Raw genomic sequence first — 21,623 nt, 5'->3', positions numbered from 1 at the left:
GTTGGATAAACCTAGATTCTTTTCTCTAGAGGTCCATAGACTGTGGGGAGACTTGAAAGAAGTTTATAAAATGATAAGGGGCATAAATAGGGTGAGGCAATCAGAATTTATTCCGCAGGCTGGAATTGTGAATACGAGCCAGCATAGATGTGGAAGGTTTATAGGAGATGAGCAATACAAATTATTTTTTGTAGAAGGTGATAGGTGCCTACAATATGTTGCCAGGGATGGTGGTGGAACAAGGTACAATAGTGACATTTAAGAGGCTTTTGGAAAGGCACATAAATATGCAGAAAATGAAGAGAGATAGAGCATGCGCAGGATATAGGATTAGTTTAATTTGGCATCATGTTCAGCACAAACATAGTGGGCTAAAGGGCCCATTCCTGTCCTGTGCTCTTCTATGTTCTAAAGGAGCATACCCTTTCTAATCTGTGGCAAAGGGTGAGTATCAGCCAACGTGGTTAGAAACTCCCTCAAGTAATTTATTTTGTGTTTGCTTCATTGCCTCCACTGTGTTGCTGATGCCCTTGTGCCTTTTTGATTATCTGATCAACGCTTCAACCCTGACGTTGACTTTCCACCAATGCTTCCAAATCCCCGATCCAAGGATCAAATCCACATTACACACATCCCAGCTATGATCTTGAGCCTACCTGCATTGCAATTACTGCAAGAAAATGCCCCTCTTGCACAACACCTTGGGCCTCAGAATAGATGCATGATTTATTTTGGCACAGAAGAATATCTAGACAGGAAACTTTAAATGGGAGAAATAATTCCAATTTGTTGTCTGTTAAATAAGCATCTTCAATAAAGTGAAATGAAACATAGATGAATGGAAAACCGCAAACTTGATGGAAGTTTCTAGAAAGTAATAAACTCCTAAAATCTTAATATGATGATTTGAACAGAATACTCACCACAACTCCAAATTGTTCTGGTTCTGACAAGTTATTATAATCATTCTTGAAACGTGCCAAGGCAACAACCTGTTCTTCTTCAGGTAGATGATGCAGCATGTTCTGTTGACATATTGAACAAATAATATGAAAGTGGTTTCAAGAAATATGTCTTTTCGCCTTCAACTAAATTTATGCGCTCATTGACATTTTTTTATACATAGAAAGCAGACTGTGAAGAGATACTGAAATTAAAATAAAGGTGAGAAAAACTATTAAAGCAATGCAGTGATAACGAAAATATTTGTAGTAATCAAACACAAATAACTATGGGAACATCATATATAAAGAGCAATGTGATTATTTATAATTGGATTTAAATTATTATTATGGTTTAAAATCGCAGCAACTAAAATCCTTTTATCTTAGACATGAGACGGGGTGGAAGATTGCAACTTCACGTTTCGACGAATTCAATCAACAAGTGCACATTCAAATAAGATCAAATAGAACAAGTTGTTCTACAACTTTAGGCTGTGCGCGCCATATACGCCAGAAGTAGAAGACATGAGACAACATAAGAAAAATGTCTCATGCTGCATCCAACAAGTCTGAAGTGTCCTTCAGCACTCTTGCAACAGCTACAACTGCCATGTTTGAACACAAGACCAAAAATCAGTTACTTGGTGATAAAAACATAGAAACATAGAAAACTAGGTGCAAAGCAAGGCCATTCGGCCCTTCGAGCCTGCACCGCCATTCATCATGATCATGGCAATGTGATCATAATTGGATTTACTCAGTATCCCAAAATCGCAGCAACCTTCTCTCTTATACATGAGACGGGATCCCCTTAGCCACAAGGGCCACATCTAACTCACCTTTAAATATAGCCAATGAACTGGCCTCTACAACTACCCTCTGTGGCAGAGAGTTCCAGAGATTCACCACTCTCTGTGTGAAAAAAGTTCTCATGCTCATCTCAGTTTTAAAGGAGTTCCCTCCCCTAATCCTTAAGCTGTGACCCCTTGCCTGGTTTGAGCCCTAGATCGGGAACAAATCAGTTACGAACAATAAGGGCTATCCTCAAACAACCTGACTCCATCCTGAAGGCTGCACATACAGGGAAAACACTCCCATTACAAGAGCGATGCTACCATTCGCAACTTAACAAAGCTACTCTTGGTATTTCAAGGCATTACTTGTGCTCTTCATTTGCAATAAGAAAGTTCGGTATTCTGAAAATTGCAAGGAATCATGGGATTTGTCAATCATGGAGTGGGGTTGGGCTGGAGTTGGCGCTCTTCTTGGTGCTGGCTATGGGTCGGTGTCCCATTGGTCCTGGACACTCGGGGCACGGACGGTCCAGAGGCAGTTTGGCAGTGCGTGCGGCGCCGAGGACCCGGGGAGAGACATTCTCGGCAGCAGCTGCTCGCACACAGACCCGCACCTCATCCTCATCGAACCTGAGACAACGATCCGGAGCAGCGGCGGCTCCAGGCCAACAGCCAGCGCGGAGAAGAAGCGGCAACTCCAGCCAAACCCGGCGCCTACAAAAGTCGAGCACCAGCCATCAACAGGGACGCACACAAAATGCTGCAGCAACTGAGCGGGACAGGTGGCATCCCCGAAAAAAGGAATGGGTGGCGTTTCGGATCGAGACCTTTCTCCAGAGATGTTGCCTGACCCACCAAGCCACAGTAGCACCCTGTGTGCATCCCCGCCGATGACTATGCTCGGCTCCCACTGGACCCGAGGGCGGCAACCGACAGCCACTGGACAAGGCGAGAGGCACCGGGCAACGGGGCCCCCAGGAGCCGGATTCAGCGCCGACTGCAATTCCGGGGCAGCCGCCGGCCCAGGGCCACCCTGGACAGGGATGGGACACTCAGGAGGGGACGGGGACAGCCCAGCTCAACAGCGCCGGAGACCTGGGCCCGACCTCGGATGAAACTCAGGCCTGCACACACGTAGCAGCACAGCTGGCGAGAATGTTTATCGCGAGTGACCTATGATGTGGGCTTGCGCAGTCGGCATACCGAACTCGCTTATTCACTGCAAGGCAGGTCTCTAAATTCATGATCACCTATTGATCCTAATAATAAGAGATCAAGATGTTGCCTGTCAGCAGCGACATTTTGCCAGCGGCCCAACAGAAAATCTTCAAATATAGTATTTCTGAGCTCACCTGTATTAAATAATCTACAGAAACCAGCGATGTAAGTCGTGAGCTGCTAACGCATTTAAATGCATTAGCGCTACTGCGATCTCCCGGAGGTAGCGACTGTGAGGGCAACATGTCTCCAGCAGCACCAGAGGGTCAAACATCCTTGACCACTGCTACACGACCATCAAAGATGCCTATTGCTTTACCCCTCGCCCTCGCTTCGGTAAATCCGAGCATTCAGCGGTGCTGCTTCTTCCTGCATATAGGCAACTGAAGAAAGCACCACCAGATGTGTGGACTGTGCAGAGCTGGTCGGGGGAGCCAGAGGAACAACTCCAGGACTGCTTCGACTCTATAGACTGGGTAATGTTCAGGGACTCGGCAACGGACCTGAATGAATATGCTACAGTCGTCACAGACTTCATAAGGAAATGTGTGGAGGACTGCATTCCACCAAAAACTTTCCGAGTGGTTCCTACCCAGAAGACCTGGATGAACCATGAGATACGCATTCTTCTGAAGACTAGATCCTGGGCATTCAGGTCTGACCAGAGGTCTATAAGAAGACCAGATACGACCTTGGTAAGGCCATCAAAAATGGCCAAAGGGACTTCTGCTCTAAGCTGGAGGATGAGACGGATGTTCAGCAATTGTAGTAGGGCTTAAATGCCATCACCTCCTACAAGGCGAAATCAGGAGGAAGCTCAAACGACAGCGAAACATCACTGCCTAACGAGCTCAATGCATTCTACACACAGTTCGATAGGGAGAACACTGATGTGTCTTCCCGAGCAACCCATTCGCCCTGACGGTGTTGCAGTCACAGTCACAGAGGCCGACGTCAGAAGATCCTGCAGGGTGGTGAACCCTCGGAAAGCGCCTGGTCTACCCAGTCGAGTTCTCAAGACCTGTGCAGACCAACTGGCGGGAGGTTTTGCAGACATTTTGAAACTCTCCCTTCTGAGGTCAGAGGTTCCAACCTGCTTTAAGAGGGCATCAATAATACCGGTGCCTAAAAAGAGTAAGGTGACGTGCCTCAATAACTATCGACCAGTGGCACTAACGTCTGTGGTGATGAAGTGCTTTGAGAGGTTGGTTATGGTGCCCGTCAACTCCTACCTCGACAAGAACCTCGACCAACTACAGTTCGCATACCGCCACAACAGGTCAATGGAAGATGCAATTTCACTGGCTCTCCATTCAGCATTGGACCACTTGGACACTAAAACCCATACGTCAGTCTGTTGTTCATAGACTACAGCCCTATCTAGCTCTCTCGTGAAGGCATCCAGAGAACCTGCCTCCACCTCCTTCTGAGTCAGACAATTCCACAGGCTCACCATTCTCTGTGAGAAAAAGTGTTTCCTCGTCTCCATTCTAAATGGCTTACTCGTTATTCTTAAACTGGCCCCTGGTTCTGGACTCCCCCAACATCGGGAACATGTTTCCTGCCTCTAGCGTGTCCAAACCCTTAACAATCTTATATGTTTCAATGAGATATCCTCTCATCCTTCTAAACTCTAGAGTGCACAAGCCCAGCTGCTCCATTCTCTCAGCATATGACAGTCCCGCCATCCTAGGAATTAACCTTGTAAACCTACGCTGCACTCCCTCAATAGCAAGAATGTCCTTCCTCAAATTAGGGGACCAAAACTGCACACAATACTCCAGGTGTGGTCTCACTAGGGTTCTGTACAACTGCAGAAGGACCTCTTTGCTCCTATATTCGATTCCTCTTGTTATAAAGGCCAACATGCCATTCGTTTCATCTCATTCGCAATCCTGTTTATATCAATGGGACAATGGTGGTAAGGGTCAATAACTTCAAATTCCTGGGCGTGCATATATCAGAAGATATTTCCTGGACCCAGCACACCGATGCAATTGTAAAGAAGGCACATCAGCGACTCTACTTCCTGAGAAGATTACGGAGATTCGGCATGTCGAAGAGGATTCTCCTAAATTTCTACAGGTGCACGGTAGAGAGCATTCTGACTGGTTGCATCGTGGCCTGGTTTGACAACTTGAACGTCCAGGAGCGAAAAAATCTACAAAATGTTGTGACCACTGCCCATTCCATCACCAGCTTTGACCTCCCCACCGCCGAAGGGATCTATTGTAGTCGCTGCCTCAAAAAGGCAGCCAAAATCATCAAGGACCCACACCATCCTGGCCACACACTCATCTCACCATTGCCATCAGGAAGAAGGTATAGGAGCATGAAAACTGTAATGTCCAGGTTCAGGAACAGCTTCTTCCCTACAGCCATCAGGCTATTAAACACAACAACGAATAAGCTCTGAACTCTGAACTGCAAAAGACTATATTATTATTTGTTATTTGCACTATAATGGTTATTTATTGAACTTTTTCTTATTTTCCCCCTGTTATGTACTATGTTTACATATTCACATATTCTGTTGTGCTGCAGCAAATTAAAATTTCATTATCCTGTCCAGGACATATGACAATAAAACACTCTTGACTCTTAATATGCACACAAACTCGTCAGTGAACAACAGAGCAAGTGACATCAGGTTTTCCCTTCCAAATAAATTTCCAGGAAGCAGCTAATTAAATGGTAAATTAATTAGCTGTTTTCTGAAGAACAGCCACAAGTGTACAGGAAGAGAATGTTGCCATATTGTGAGTGGTTTGAATTGGGTTCTATTAAATAACTGCCTCTCGAAGGTCCACATGGCCTACTCCTGCAAGGTAACATCTCAGGAATTCAATAATCAGATTGAGAACTGGGACACCCTCAACTCCTTTCAACACTAGGTGCAGTACTCAAAATATTGTATGTCTTCTGCTGATACATGGGCCGCGGAACCAGGGGGGGGGGGGGGGGGGGGGGGGGGGTGCAGCCCCCCCACTTTTTTGGCTAAACATGTTTCAGTATCTCCGGCTTTGGACGAGACGCTGCTGTACTCTGTGCAATCTGGTCGTGGGTGTTGGAGAGCCAGGGCGGAGGGAGTGATGGATGGAAGCACAAGCAGCGACGTGGGCAGATGCGGACAGGGAGCCGGGGCTGGCAAGTGTTTGCGGGGCTGGCGAGCCACTCGCTGCAGCTCCGGCCATGGAGCAGCCTCAGTGCAAGAGTCCCAGGCCGTGGAGGCAGTCGGGCCTCGGGTCAAAGGTGAAGAGGAAGCGTGTGCCGCTGCCGAGAGAGTCTCTGCGCCAAATTCGCCCTGGTGACTGGCATGGACCAGGCTGCGGCTCGGTGCATCCTGGAGGACAACCAGTGGTTGCTGGAAGTAGGTGAATCGGTGAAAGTTAGTGGCCTTCAAATGGGGTGGTTGGAGAAAGCATCCTGCTTGCCTGCTAGATTTTCACTCTTACTGTAACTGCAGGAAAAATGTTCCCAATGTTGGGGGGGGGTCACAGTTTAAGAATAAGGGGTAGGCCATTTAGGACTGAGGTGAGGACAAACTTTCTTCACCCAGAGAGATGTGAATCTGTGGAATTCTCTGCCACAGAAGGCAGTGGAGGACGATTCACTGGATGTTTTCAAGAGAGTTACATTTACCTCTTGGGGCTAGTGAAATCAAGGGATATGGGGAAAAAACAGGAAAGGGGTAGTGATTTTAGGTGATCAGCCATGATCATATTGCATGGCTCGAAGGGCCGAATGGCCTATTCCTGCATCTATTTTCTATGTTTCTATGTAACTTGCTCATGCTTGAGTATATGGAAATCTCGACCACTTGATTTCACTTCATCTTAAATCTGTCCTCTGGTCCTCGATTCACCTACTCTGGGCAAGATACTCAGTGCATTGAAATGAATATTTCTAATACATTTTAGATTTCTCGAAAGTCTTTTTTTTTTATGAAGTAACGTTTCGACAAACATATACCCCCTTTATTAAAGTCATGGTACGATGATTCTGAATTCAGCTCAAAATGAAATATACTTCAAAAGAAGAACGCATACTTTCAAAATACTCGCATTTTTCCCCCAGAGCAAAATGTAATTTGTATGACTTTGCAAAATCAGGAAATGTTATGATTATTTCTTGTCCCTTTTTCCAACTACAAACGAAAAAAAATAGCATTTGAAATTATAACACATTTAAAAGTTTTTTTGTCAAATTTTGTCCAATTTTTGGAGATTGAGCAATACCAGAAATAATAATCACCTGCTCCTATCTCTCATGTAGGCCCTATATTATCTTAAAAATACTTCAAACAAAAATCATTGAAATCATACTTCTACAATGCACTAAAACATGATTTTAACCAAATTTCAAAAAGTCCCTACCGTGGGAGGGGGGTTCTCCCAAGGCCGGTGGTCAGTGATCACTCAGCCCCCCCCCCCCCCCCACTTTCAAAAACGCTCCGCGGCCCCTGTGGTACAATAATGGATTGAGATATTGCCTATCAGATGCTGCAGATATTAGGTCTACTGGCACAGTTCCTTGTTGGATACAATAGGGCCCAGGGCCTGCACAATGGCCTTTAACTCCATGACATTGAACACTTGCTCTCCAGCATGCCTGCCCTCAGGCTAAGCATATTCATCAGCCTTCTTCTTTAATCCGCCTCATTAAAATCTTCATCAGAGTCCACGGTTGCAGAATTCACATGTGTCTTTCCTCCCTGGAACAACAGGCTCTTGGACTACCCTTTCCAATTGTTGTTCTTGTAGGTTACATGCAGCCTCAATATTGATCCTGCTTCCAAGGTATCATCTGAAGAATGCAATTTGTCACTGTCTGGGACATTGGCAATATGTCACATTATCTTCTGGTGTGCCTTTATCATCATTCGCTTTACCATTTGTACAGTGTTCCCTGGACAGATAGGAGACCATAATATCTGATGGAGGTGGTTTAGAGTGATTATCAGTGTAAGAGGGGTAACTGGGGCATTTGGATCATAGCCCTTACTTGATAGAGATAGATAGCCGCTGAGTGATGGAAAGTATTTTGTGTGAGGTAATGTCTGTTTATGACACAGTTGAGGGTAGAAGGGATTTAAGGATGCATCCATGGCTCTAACTGCACTTGTGAGGTTATTAACCTTCCAAAGATACTGCAAATATGCCGAGGAGGTTTCACTTCTCATGCTTCCTTAATTGCTGCACTACATTATGCACTTGCCAGACATTCTGAACCTCACTGGATACAACCTCTCCCTTTTCCCACCTTATTCTCAAGGGCCTCGCATGCCCTTTCAGAAAATAGGGAAGAACTCTATAATTCCCATTGTCATGATACCAGCAACCAGTAACACTCGGCGTGGTCTTAATATCTAGGTGATGCCAAGAAACCATCTTTGTAAAAAAAAACAAGGCTGGCTTTGATAATTTTTATTGAGCTTTAATTGACGATTGCTAGCCAAGATTGGGCCATGTGGTCGTGTTCGAAGCAAGCAGTAGCACAATGTGTACATGCTGAACATTGAAATGATGCATCCCAGGTGCCAATACAAATGTTATGGTCTGTCCTGCACTGTGTTCCAACAGTCTGTTTCCCAGTGTTACCCAAAATAAAACTTGAAGCACAGGTAGATAATGTGAACAATTTGAAATGAAACTGATCCTTCTGTGTAATTGGCAAAATTACAGCATTCTGTTCAACAAAAACCATTAAGTAGTTGTGATATTGTAAATTTGCTGAAATGTTCTTTTCACAAGTGCTCATTATAAGGAGCTGTTATAATAGTTTTAGGGTAAGGAGAGGTTGAGAGGTTTCATTTGGGATGCCAGCAGCTAGGTTTTGTACATGAGTGATGATCCATTCACAACATACAGGTGCAGCCAACAGTTTGGTGCAATCCTGGACAAAATTATAATTTTACTTATCTTATTTTCAGATCACCCCACCATCTAAAAGAAAATCATAGATAAACATTGCTTTAAAAAGTACCGTTACCACGGTTTTATGTTACATTTAACCAGGCACGTGCCGTGAGTAATTACTCAAGGTAGGCAGCCGGCTTTTAAAAAAAATCTTAAACCGCGCTGCGCAGATTGCGCAGATTGGTCTCTTCCGTAAAAAAATAAATAAAAATAAGTGACAATTCAATTTGCCCAAGGCTTCTAAATCTCCTTCATTTTTGGAAGGAGGGGGTCGGAATTACTGAATCACCGGTGGGCGGACGGGACGGAGGGCGGAACTGGCAGGTGGAGGGAAGATCAGGTGACTGCGCCGAGCAAACAGCAGAACCGGCTCCTCAGCCCCCTGCCAGCCCGCTCACCTCTGGCATGCTACTGAACACCTCTCACGGCCCGCAGGCTTCATCATCAGTTGCTTCCCCGCAAATCCTTAAATGCACATGCTTGCACTGCCACGAGACGGAGAGCACTGCCAGGTTGGCGCTGGGGCACTTTCTCCCTCGCTTTCACACGAATCCTCGGAAGTGGCGGAGATTTGTGCTCGGAGCCATTGCCACCCAAACTGTCACAACACCCGTTTTCCCCGCAACTTTACCCCGGGCCAGACTACTCAAAACACTGTGAAAGGAGCTCTTCCCCCCCACCCACCCCGGGAAATACAGTATTTAAAAAATAAAGTACAAGAAAGGTATTGGTACAGAATCTAACTCCCTTGATAATGGCCCTGGAAATCAGGAGTAACTCTTGCTTCCGCTGGTTTCCTGGGGTCCTGGGTGAAAGGCACATAAATATTCTTAATGGAATTTACATACAAGCTGGACTTCAGGGCCTCGTAGAGGGACTGAGGACAATAACAGCCTATTCTCATTTTATCTGTGTCCGGGCCTCCGGGCTTATTCGCATACGGCAGGCCGCCTATGGTATATAAACATGCGCACTGCCACGGCACTGGGAACTTTTATCTCCTGTTCTGTATTGCTGTATCGTTCACAGAATATTCTGAGTATGCTGTGGCAAGCAATGGAATTTAAATGGAGGTGGTCATTGTCCTATCCTGGGACACATGACATATAAACAAAACTCTCTGTGACTCTTGTTATGCTTGGACATTGTTAAGCATGACAAAAAACTCTCTTGGGTTCTTAAGCAAAAAAGGGGGAAAAAAAGAGGTACCTTAAATTTAGTTGCGTCTGGTTGGGTAACTATGGTAGGGTGAAGACTATTCCATGCTTTAATTGTGCGGGGGAGCAGCCAGCAACTCAGGATAGAAGAAATTGGGTGACATTTCGGGTAGAGACCCTTCTTTAGACTCCCTCTGGTGTTAGTGCCTTTAGTTTAATTTAAAGATACAGTGTGGAAACAGGCCCTTCAGCCCACCGAGTCCACGCCGACCACTGATCACCCGCACACTAGTTCTTTCCCACACATTAGCGGAGTAAGACAAGAGTCAAGAGTGTTTTATTCTCTCACGTCCCAGTTAGAACAATGAAATCCTTACTTGCAGCAGCACAACAGAATATGTAAACATAGTACTCTGTAAGCAATGTTATAAACGAGAAAACAAAATGGTGTATATTTATATATGAATATATAACTATATAAATATATGTGTGTGTGTATGTGTGTATAATATATATACCCACACACACACACAATTTCCCTCCTGGGATTAATAAAGTTCTATTGTATAGTATCGTGTGTGTAGGAAGGAAGTGCAGATGCTGGTTTAAACTGAAGATAGACACAAAAAGCTGGAGTAACTCAACAAATCAGACAGAATCTCTGGACAAAAGGAAAATATTACGTTTTGGGTTGGGTCTGAAATAGGTTCATGCACGCTTTTGGAATGTGGAAGAAAACAAGAGCACACGGAGAAAACCCATGTGATCAAAGGGAAAAGGAGCAAACTCCATACAGACAGCACCCATATTCAGGATCAATTCCGGGTCTCTGGCACTTTTAGGCAGCAACTTTATGGCCAATGTGCTGCCCCATAGTCTTGAAGGCGGAGACAGTAGGCTGTGGGAGAGCTGGGAATGGGAGGGGAAGGAGGGAGAAAGCAAGGGTCACCTGAAATTAGAGAAGCCAATGTGCATACCGCTGGGGTGTAAACTACCCAAGCAAATATGAGTTCAGCTCCTCCAATATGCGGTGGGCCTCACTCTGGCCATGGAGGAGGCCCAGGGCAGAAAGGTCGGATTTGGAATGGGAAGGGGAGTTGAAGTGTTGAGCTACCGAGAGGTCATGTTGGTTATTGCGAACTGAGTGGAGGTGTTGTGCGAAGCGATCGCCAAGCCTGTGCTTGGTCTCACCGAGGCTGATCATACGCTGAATAATCCAATCACATTTTTGTTTGGAAGTGGAAAGAAATAATAGAAATTGCATTCATTGCAACGTGTAAAAAGAGTTGAGATACTGTATTATAATTTTGCTGCATGTCATTGTGGTATATATCACGTCTGGATTGGTGAAAATGTTTAGTTTGTGGCTTTATTTGAAGCAGAAATAATATGCGAGTGCTTCATTGAACATAATTCCGACTACTGCGCACTTCGTCCAAGCACATTATCACACGCGTCATGCAAGCTGTCTTAAACGACCACCTAAACTGTCATTTGGCAACTGAAAAAGCTGCCAAGGTTGCCCGGCTGACCACAGAGAAAAAAAATTAAGTGAGAGCCCTGCAAGGTGTATAATATTTTTGACACTGTCATAGGCCTTTCTTACATATGCTGTCACAATGCACTGTACTCTCTAAACAACCCTTCAGTGCTTTTCCTTGCCCTCCATTTCAGAATAATAGTGTTTTAAGCCAATAACTCAACACTAGCAGTGGCAATAAATAAATAAATAAAGCGCAGCTTTCCAGCCCCTTATCTCATTGGCCACGCTCGGCTGCAAATCGGTGTCAATCTGGTGGACCATCTTCCTCTAGTCGTGCGGGTGGGAGATTGGGGGCGGGGGGGCTCACAAGTGGAACAGCTTAGGGCCTCTCTTCATCTAAATCCGGCCCTGCTCCCATGCCGTTACTATTTATATTTAATGATTACCATGTCATAATTTTAGTCAGGGTAGGCAGTGCCTACCTTGCCTACCCTGACGGCACATGCCTGCATTGAACATGTAACCCCTGTTTCCAGTGAATTGACATAATTGCTGAAGGGTTACATTGAAATAGTACTGCATAAAAATTGATAAATCAATATATGACTTAGATGTGTACATTACATAAGTTCCGAAACAATTTGTGTGCTGCCTCATCGATTCTTGAATGGAGTAATAATTAGTACCATTAATGAGAATATGACATATTAATAGTGACTGATGTAATGCTATATATTTACAACAGGCAAGAGAAGACAATTTACCAAGCAATTTTTATAAAGTAGTCTAAACTATTACTTGTACTAATGATTTCTAACACAAACTTAATTCAATTCAATAATATAAACAATCAATATGCATTCATCCATGCAATCAATTAAAAAAAACAAGATTTTATAATGCTCCATTCTTTTATTGAAGAAATTGTGTGTTAATTGTAAATAATCAGTGTTACAATCAGCGTTGCACCAATAAATTATGCTCCTTTGCAAGTTTGAGAGTGAATTCACAAACTATGAATGAGAAATGTTAAAAAAATTACCTGGATCATAGACTCGGTCAATTGTTCTTCGTCCACTTCCAAAATAATTTTTTTAATTTCCTCATAAGGCATTCGAAAAGATCCCAGAAAAATAGCTATGGAAAATATAGGTACAAATGTTGAAAATACATTATTCACACAATTAAAATAAACCTCAAGTTACATGTATAACAACACCACTTTCAGAATATAACTCGCACTTACACAGATTCTGTGCTACTTTTGGGTCAAGGACTTTAAGCTCTTTAATTTTCTTTTTTATAGTTTTTCTCTCTTCATATTCATCTTTTCCACCTGTTGATACAGATTAGTGTGTTATTATATTTCAAAACATCAGTTCTACCCATTTTTGGTTGATCTGTCCATCACCAATTTTCAGATGCCAAAATATATTTTAAAAACAAGGATATTTTAAAGAAGGATACATCAAAATATATTTAAAAAACCAATGCCTTTGCTCTTATAGGCAAATCATTGGGCCACTGGAAAGAGGAATGAAAGAGTTACATTTAATTAAACTACTTACATTTTGCATGTTAAAGATAATATAATTACTATAAAATAAGGAAAAAATTATAACATTCTTGAGTGTAATTCAGAAATTTGTCAAAAACAATAATTTGTCCAAGTATGAATTGTACAAGGAACTGCACAAATCAAGATGCTCTACAAAACATATTCCATATTCTGCAATGCTTTACAAGTACCTTTAAAACAGATGAAGATATCATACAATAATTTGGACAGGCAAAAATGACAGAATCACAATTGTGTTATAATCAAGAAAAATAGGCTAGGTCTGAAATGAAATGAGGGGAGAGCTGATAGAGGTATAAAAATTGTGAGGCTATAGAGAATGTAGATAATTGAGAAAAAACCTTTCCCCACAGCAGAGGTGTCGAAGATCAGATGGCATTGGTTTAGGATTAGAGAAATAATTTTATTTCATCTGGAGGGTGGTTGCAATTTGGAACATATTGGTTGGGGAGGCAGGTACTACCACATTTAAGAAGTATCTGAAAGAACACGCGAGTTGCCAAGACGGGCTATGGACAAAATAATGGTAAATGGGATTAGTATAGATATGACATGTTAGGTGGTACAGACATTGAGGCCATAAGTCATTGTGGCCTGTTTTTGTGTTCAATGGCTCTAATTTCAGGACCTGTTAATCTTAATGTGTAAACACGTTATTAATGAAGCAGAAAAACAAAGCAATTCATATCTAGCTTGAGACAAAATCTAAATTTAACTTAATTGTCTTCAGCAAAACATAAATAATCTCAAACAGTTCCACAAACACTCAGCGATCCATTTAATACAAGTTTCTGCTTTTCCAAGATCACTTTCTGTCAGGTGTGACGGATGCTGTCTAGCCACAGTGAAGAGCCAATAATTGAAGGATTAAGATTTCCTCCAAACAGCACACCACGAGAAAAGATACTCTACTTCTTAACCAATTTTTTAAACACTTTACAGAAATTGAAATAAATATTGGCACAGATAGATAAGATTATGGTAAAAGTTCCCAGTTCAAATAAATGTTAAAAAACAAAACATTTTAGGAAACACAAAAATGTGAAATAATTATTCTGTGGAAATTAACGCCAACAAACAAGGTTGTTCGAAAAAATGTGAAGCTGCTCAACAGCTATCATGTCACCTTACTCCTTTAAAACTCAACTCTGTGATGTATTTTTAAAAATAGGAAACTAGACCAATATTCAATTCAATTCAATTCAACTTTAATGTCATTGCACAAATACGAGTATGGGTACAACGAAATGCAGTTTAGCGTCAGTCCGTAGTATAGTCCAATATAGAAATAAAAATACAGAATAATCAAACAATAATCGAGCAATGTGGACGGAGAGACTCCAAGTTCAGCAATGTGATGGTATTATTGTAGAAGCTGTTCCTCATCCTGCTGGTACGAGACCTGAGGCTCCTGTACCGCCTCCCTGATGGGAGGAGGGCAAACAGTCCATGGTTGGGGTGGGAGGGGTCTTTAATGATCTTCCCGGCCCGTCTCAGACACCGTTTTCGGTGGAGGGCATCCATGGCAGGGAGCGGGGCACAGATGATGTACTGCGCGGTTTTCACCGCCCGTTGTAGTGCCTTCCTGTCCGCTACGGTGCAACTGCTGTACCATACCGTGAAGCAGGTGGTCAGGATGCTTTCGATGGTACAGCAGTAAAAGTTGGACAGGATCTGGGGGGGCAGGTGAGCTTTCTTGAGCCTCCTCAAGAAGTAAAGGCGCTGCTGCGCCTTTTTGATCAGCTTGGAGGTGTTGAGGGACCAGGACAAATCCTCCGAGATATGTACCCCGAGGAATTTGTAGTTGGAGACGTGCTCCACCTCAGTCCCGTTTATATGGATGGGGGTATGTCTGCCCCCTCTGATCTTCCTGAAGTCAACAATAATTTCCTTCGTCTTCTTGGAGTTGAGGACGAGGTTATTGTTGGCACACCAGGTTGTCAGGTGCTGGACCTCATCCCTGTAGTCTGACTCGTCGTTGTCACTGATCAGTCCTACCACCGTGGTGTCGTCGGCAAACTTAATGTGTCATTGGCAAACCCAATAGTGGATCTGTTGGGTCCCGACCCTCAACACACGGTTGCGGGGGGGGGGGGGGGGGGGGGCTCCTGCACACACACACACATTAACCACCTCCTCCACACACACACACACTCAATAACCCCCCCCTCATTTTACCCTATACCTCACCCTATCCACTCACGCATAACCCCCAATTGTGCAGGCGCGGCTAGAGAGGGGGGGGAGAGGAGGGGGAGGGGGTAGTGAGGAAGAGGAGGGGGGGTAGATATGGAGGGGGGTTAGAGATGGAGGGGGGGAGAGAGAGGAGGAGGAGAGAGGAGGGGGGGGGGGGGAGAATGGGGGGGGGGAGGAGGGGGAGAGAGGAGGGGGGGGGGGGGGTGGAGGGGGAGAGGGGGAGAGGGGGGGAGGAGGAGGGGGGGGGAGGGGGGTAGTGTGGGGAGGGGGACAGAGGGGGGGAGGAAGGGGGGGAAGGGGGGGGGGGGGGGGGGGGAGGAGGGGGAGGGGGAGAAGGGGGGGGGGGGGGGGGAGGTGGAGGGGGGCCGGGCAAGCGAGGATGCCACAAAAATGCCTTCTGCACACACACACACACACACACAACCCCCCCCCCCCCCCCCCTTTAATATTATAGTATTATTAATTCGTTCATTTTACCCCATCCCTCACCTTATCCACTCATGCAAACTCCCTAATTGTGCAGGCGCGGCTAGAGAGGGGGGTGGAGAAGGAGGGGGATGGGGTAAAGAGGGAGGAGGAGTGTAGAGTTGGAGGGGTGGGAGGACGCGGCGTCACAGGGGAGGGCTGGTTCCTGAACGCAATACTCTACCTCTCACCCATCCGTCCCAATATTCACCACTCCCTAGAGAGGGGAGGGGGGGGAGAGAGGGGGGCAGAGAGAGAGGTGAGGAGGGCAGAGGGTGGGGGGGCAGAGAGGAAGGGGAGGGCAGAGAGGGGAGGGGGGCAGAGAGGGGATGGGGGCAGAGAGGGGGGGGGGCAGAGAGGGAGGGGGCAGAGAGGGAGGGGGCAGAGAGGGAGGGGGGGGCAGAGAGGGAGCCCCTCCTCCCCCTCTTGCTTCCCCTCCTCCCCCTCTTGCTTCCCCGCCTCTCCTCTCCCCCAATGTTCTGGAAATGAAGCATCCGCGTCTAATGCACGAATGCTGTCGGCAGCTCTATGGAATTCAGGGGAGAACCCCCAGCCCCAACCCCACACACACACAGCGGGTCCGATCTAAGCTGTCAATGAAGACAGCAAATTTCTGTTTTTTTAAACTGTCTTTGAAATTAAAAGTTAATGTTAAGAATTAATGATGTTAAGTGAGAAATAATTCAATTCATTGAAAAACAATGGAATCAACAAACTGGCAGGCTGTGGGGGCAGGGCCGGGCAGGGCCAGGAGGATGTTGGGCCAGGTGCAAAGGCATTGTGAGGTCAGCAGGTCAGGGCCGGGCGGGGCCAGCAGCCAGGCAGGGAGGGGTGGGGCCGGGCGGGGCGGGGCCAGGAGTCAGTTGGGCCAGGAGCAAAGGCATTGTGAGATCAGCAGCTGGGCAACCTTGATATTTTTTTTAATTGTCAGTTTGGTGATAAATTTTAGTAAATATCTCGGGAAATAATCAACCATATTTATAGAGAAATGGATTTTTGAAATCATAAGGAAATTTTCTACTGGAAGATGTAAAAATGTCACTGTTATTGTAATGTCAGCAGCTGGGCAGCGGTCAGATTTAAAAAAAGGTCAGATTGGTCAACAATTTTAATTAAAAAGTCAGGAAAATAATGTACCAAAGGTACAGAGGAGTGGATTTCTAAACTCGCAAGGAAAATCTCTACTGAAATATGTAAAAAATGTCCCGTTTCGGCGCCTGGTTATCGAGAAGATACGTTTCACATGCAAAATTACACACACACACACACACAGTTTTAATAGATACTAGACCAAGTGCAGACTCGTTAGGTCTGTTCCCCTAACGCACGTTTTGCGGGGGGGGGGGGGGGGGGGGGGGGGGCGGGGTGGCATCACACACACTAGACCCCCCCCCCCCCGCATGCTAGCTACCCCCTTGATATTATATTAATATTGTTAATTTGATTTTACCACATAATGGCCCTATCTACTGACGCATAGCCCCCAGAGGGAGAGGGGGGGGTCTAGGAGGGGAGGGAGTAGAGAAGAGGGAAGAGAGAGAAGGGGCAGGACAGAGAGAGGGGCAGGACAGAGGAGAGGGGCAGAAGGACGGAGAGGGGAGGGGAGGGAGGGGAGGAGAAGGGGGAGGGGGGAAGGGAGGGGGGGGGGGAAGGGGGGGAGGGTGAGGGGGGGAAGGGAGGAGGGGAGGGGGTGGGGGGGGGAAGGGTGGGGGAGGGGGTGAGGGGGGAGGGCGGAGGGGGGTAATAGGGGGGGGGGAGAAGAGGGAGGGGGTGAGAGGGGGGTATAGATGGGAGGAGGGGGGGGAGAGGGGGAGAGAGAGGGGGGGGGAGAGGGGGGGGGGGGGGAGGAGAGAGTGGGGAAATCTTATTTTGTCCATGCAGGAAAGCACACTCTACAATATATAGACTGTTCATTTTCTGCACTGACAAAATAACAAGATCTCAAGACTACCGAAAAATGAACCCTGAAATTCCAATTTCTGCAATTGTTTTGGAGTGGAGAGTAAAAGAGCTGACTGATAATAGAAAGTTAATAATAACAATAATAACTTTATTTGTATAGCACTTTCCATACAATTGAATGCAACCAAAGTGCTTTCCACTTAGGTCTAAACAAAAATGAAATTTAAAACAGTAAGAACATGGGCAGTTAATAGCATAAAAAGCACAGATGTATATAAACATATAAAATATAAAATTGAGTGCAAAAGGACAAAGCGAGTAAAATCAGTTAAAACCTTGATTAAGAAGATAAGTCTTTAGCTGCCGTTTAAAAATGTCAACTGAGTGGGCATCTCTCATAGCCCTGTATAGGGTAATCCACAGCTTGGGGGCGTAATTGAAAAAGGCTGCATCACCAATTTTCTTATTGCTGCGGCATTGAGAGGCTAACAGGCCAGCATCAGAAGACCTAAGCGCTCGAGTAGGGGCATAGGGAAGGAGGGACTGTAAAATATGGTGCTCCTAAGCCATTTAGGGGCTTTATAAACAAGAAGGAGAACCTCATAGTCTATCCTGGATCTCACAGGGAGCCAATGAAGGGAATATAATACTGGGGTGATATGTTCCCTTTTCTTGGTATTTGTTAAGAGCTGGGCTGTGGCATTTTGAATGAGTTGTAACTTGGTGGTGGATTTTGAAGGCAGTCTGGTAAATAAGACATTGCAGTAATCGCCTGCTTGATATGAAAGCATGTATGAGTTGTTTACAGTCATGTTGAGTTAAGAAAAGCCATACTTTAGCAATATTTTTGAGGTGATAGAAAGCACACTTTGTTACCCTATTTATGTGAGATTTAAAATTAAGATCATTGTCAATTTTTACCTCCAGGCTTGTGACCTTGTTTGACATGGCAGTCAAATTTCCCAGTTTACCAAGTAACATCTCTCTCTCTTGGGTTTTGAACCAAGCAGTAATATTTCTGTCTTGTCATCGTTGAGTTTAAGAAAGTTCCATTCATCCATTTTTTAATGGAAAATAGGCAGGAATCAAAGAACTTAAGGCATTTGCATCAGTGGGTTCAACAGAGGTATAACTGAGTGTCATCAACATAACTTAAAAAAATTACATTATGCTGTCTGATAACGCCTCCTAGAGGCAGCATATACAAGGAAAAGGCAGCTATCTTGTGCTACACCAAAGCATATATCATGCAGCTGGCCCCAAGACTAACAAACTACTTCCTTCCACTTATATATGATTGGAACCAACTAAGTACCTGATCTGACGGGCCGACCCAGTTTTCTAACCAATCTAGAAGAATACTGTGATCTATGGTGTCAAAAGCTGTTGTGAAGTCTAAGAGGACCAGCACTGAGACTTTATCCTCGTCAAGTTAAGAGACCAACAGCAAACTTGCAAATTGAAAATTCCACAGACCTTCAACAGGCTGTCATAAATTATTTACCAAAACTAAAAGTAGTGTTATGGTATTTACTTTACATTGATGGCATCTACAAATGACACTAATGCTCCTTACAGCTACTTAAATCACGCTTGGCATTATCCACGGAAGTTCAGATTTATTTAAAACCACCAATGATGCTGCAAGTATACATACAGGTGTGACAGGAATGGCAATAGAACTATTAACATAGATTGATAAAAAGTGTTAACTCTAATGTAGAACACCAGAACAGCAAAAATGTTGTTTCCTTGACTATCGTCTTCTATTTGCTAAAGGAATAATCCTTAAAAGTTAAATATCTTAGAATATTGTCAATCACATGTCTTTCAGCATAATAGTACAGGTACATAATTATTAGTACAGACCCTCGCTATTATAAACATTTAGATCATGTAAATTTGTCTTCATTGAATTCACGAAGCAATACGGGGGCGGCACGGTGGCGCAGAGGTAGAGTTGCTGCTTTACAGCACCAGACACGCGGGTTCAATCCTGACTATGGGTGCTATCTGGACAGTTTGTGTGTTCTCCCCGTAACTTGAGTGCTCTAGTTTCCTCCCACACTCGAAAGACATACAGGTCGGTAGGCTAATTGGCTTGGTAAAATTGTAAATTGTCCCCAGTGTGTGTGGGATAGTGTTAGTGTGTGGGGATCCTTGGTCGGCGTGGACTCGGTAGGCTGAGGGCCTGTTTATGTGCTGTATCTCTCTAAACTAAACTAAACTAAACTAAACTACAGGAGTATAAGTACATAGTAGATAAGATGGAGAAGGCTTTTGCCAATATTGGCCTTCATCAGCCAAGGAACTAAGAATAGACATTGGGACATTATGCTACAGAGGTACAAGATGTGGTGAGGCGCACTCGAAATATTATGTTCAGTTTCGGCCACTGCTATAGGAAAGATACCATTAAGCTGCAAAGAGCGCAGAGAAGATTTACAAGGATGATGCCAGGACCCAAGGGCTGAGATATAGGGAGAGATTGGGCAGGCTAGGACTTCATTCCTTGGAGCACAGGACACTGAGAGATGATCTTATAGATGTGTATAAAATCATAAGGAGAAACAGATAAGGTGTACAATCCTTTTCCCAGGGTACAATAATCAGGAATTATCAGGAATATTGTTTAATAGACAATAGACAATAGGTGCAGGAGTAGGCCATTCGGCCCTTCGAGCCAGCATCGCCATTCAATGTGATCATGGCTGATCATCCCCAATCAGTACCCGGTTCCTGCCTTCTCCCCATATCCCCCGACTCCACTATCTTTAAGAACCCTATCTAGCTCTATCTTGAAAGTATCCAGAGAACCGGCCTCCACCGCCCTCTGAGGCAGAGAATTCCACAACTCCCTGTGTGAAAAAGTGTTTCCTCGTCTCCGTTCTAAGTGGCTTACCCCTTATTCTTATTATTAAGAATTAGATGGGTCAAATTTAACGGGAACCTTGGAGGCAACGTTTTTTTGTTTAACACACAGAGGGTAATGAGTATGTGGGAAATGTGGGAAATGTGACAATATTAGATGGAGCATTTTGGTTGGCATGGACGAGTTGGGCCGATAGGCCTGTTTCCGTGCTGCAAGAATTTATTACAAGGCTGATGATAACAATAATTACCTTTAGATTTACACTCAATAATTGCCAAACCTATGCTCAAAACTAATGAGGAACTCAAGAGGAAAATCTTTACATGGCACTTCTACTTTGCCTGATATTTATGATCAAATGATTTTTTAAATACCAAAGAAATAGAGCAAAACAAAATTCAAATATTCATTAATAATAAAACAGGATGATAACAGTTTCCCACATTTTTTGCCCAAGGCTAAAAATTGTGGGCAGTTATAGGAAGATTATTTAGTTTTGATAATGCAAGCATTTTTGAAAGGGCAAAGCATAATCTGCAGGCAGCTAACATAAATGTAATAATTTGTCTAACAAATGGAACAAAAACAATTGACTATGCTACTATTCTAAATGAAACGCATAGGTTTATATATAAACAAATGTTTACTGCAAGCAATTTAAAATCAAAGATAGCATTGTAAATTGATTTTTTTTTGTGGCTGTTTATTTGTATATTTTTTGATTATACTTTTGGAAACACAATAAAGAAAATGGATGGAATGCTTCCAACCATGATACTTTTGCATTAACAAATCTATCTTAAGCTCAGAATAAAACAAGGAAAATTATTATTATAAATAACAGAATTTATCTGAAATACCAATATCCTCTCCATGTAATCTTAAAGTTTCTGGAGAAATGTTTAAATTATTCATTTCACGGCCTACGCAATGAACCTGAACCTTTAAGAACAAAGACTTCTATTTGATTAGCTCTGGAGGTAGAATCATGCTGACGACCAAAGATGGACTAACTACTTTGTAAAGTAATACAATTTTCTTTGAAGAGAATGTACAAAATTTGATGGAATAGTATTTAGCGAAGAAGGCTGTCTA

At 44.1% G+C, this 21,623-nt stretch overlaps 1 protein-coding gene across 2 annotated transcripts in view; it reads right to left on the bottom strand.

The window, feature by feature from the left end:
- LOC129698312 (protein diaphanous homolog 3-like) overlaps positions 1 to 21,623 on the bottom strand; it is a 463,901-nt gene that overhangs the window by 203,057 nt on the left and 239,221 nt on the right. For both annotated transcript variants that reach the window (XM_055637392.1, XM_055637391.1), the window contains exons 18-20: positions 12,761 to 12,850; positions 12,557 to 12,651; positions 924 to 1,025 (exon numbers count right to left, since the gene is read on the bottom strand). In XM_055637392.1, the coding sequence (XP_055493367.1) occupies positions 924 to 1,025; positions 12,557 to 12,651; positions 12,761 to 12,850 (287 nt within the window). The remainder of the gene's footprint in view (positions 1 to 923; positions 1,026 to 12,556; positions 12,652 to 12,760; positions 12,851 to 21,623) is intronic.

This window comes from Leucoraja erinacea, chromosome 6, assembly GCF_028641065.1.
Source record: "Leucoraja erinacea ecotype New England chromosome 6, Leri_hhj_1, whole genome shotgun sequence".
In the NCBI taxonomy this organism is placed as follows: domain Eukaryota; kingdom Metazoa; phylum Chordata; class Chondrichthyes; order Rajiformes; family Rajidae; genus Leucoraja; species Leucoraja erinaceus.
The sequence above is the reverse complement of the archived record's forward strand: the minus strand, read 5'-3'. Positions and strand labels throughout refer to the sequence as shown.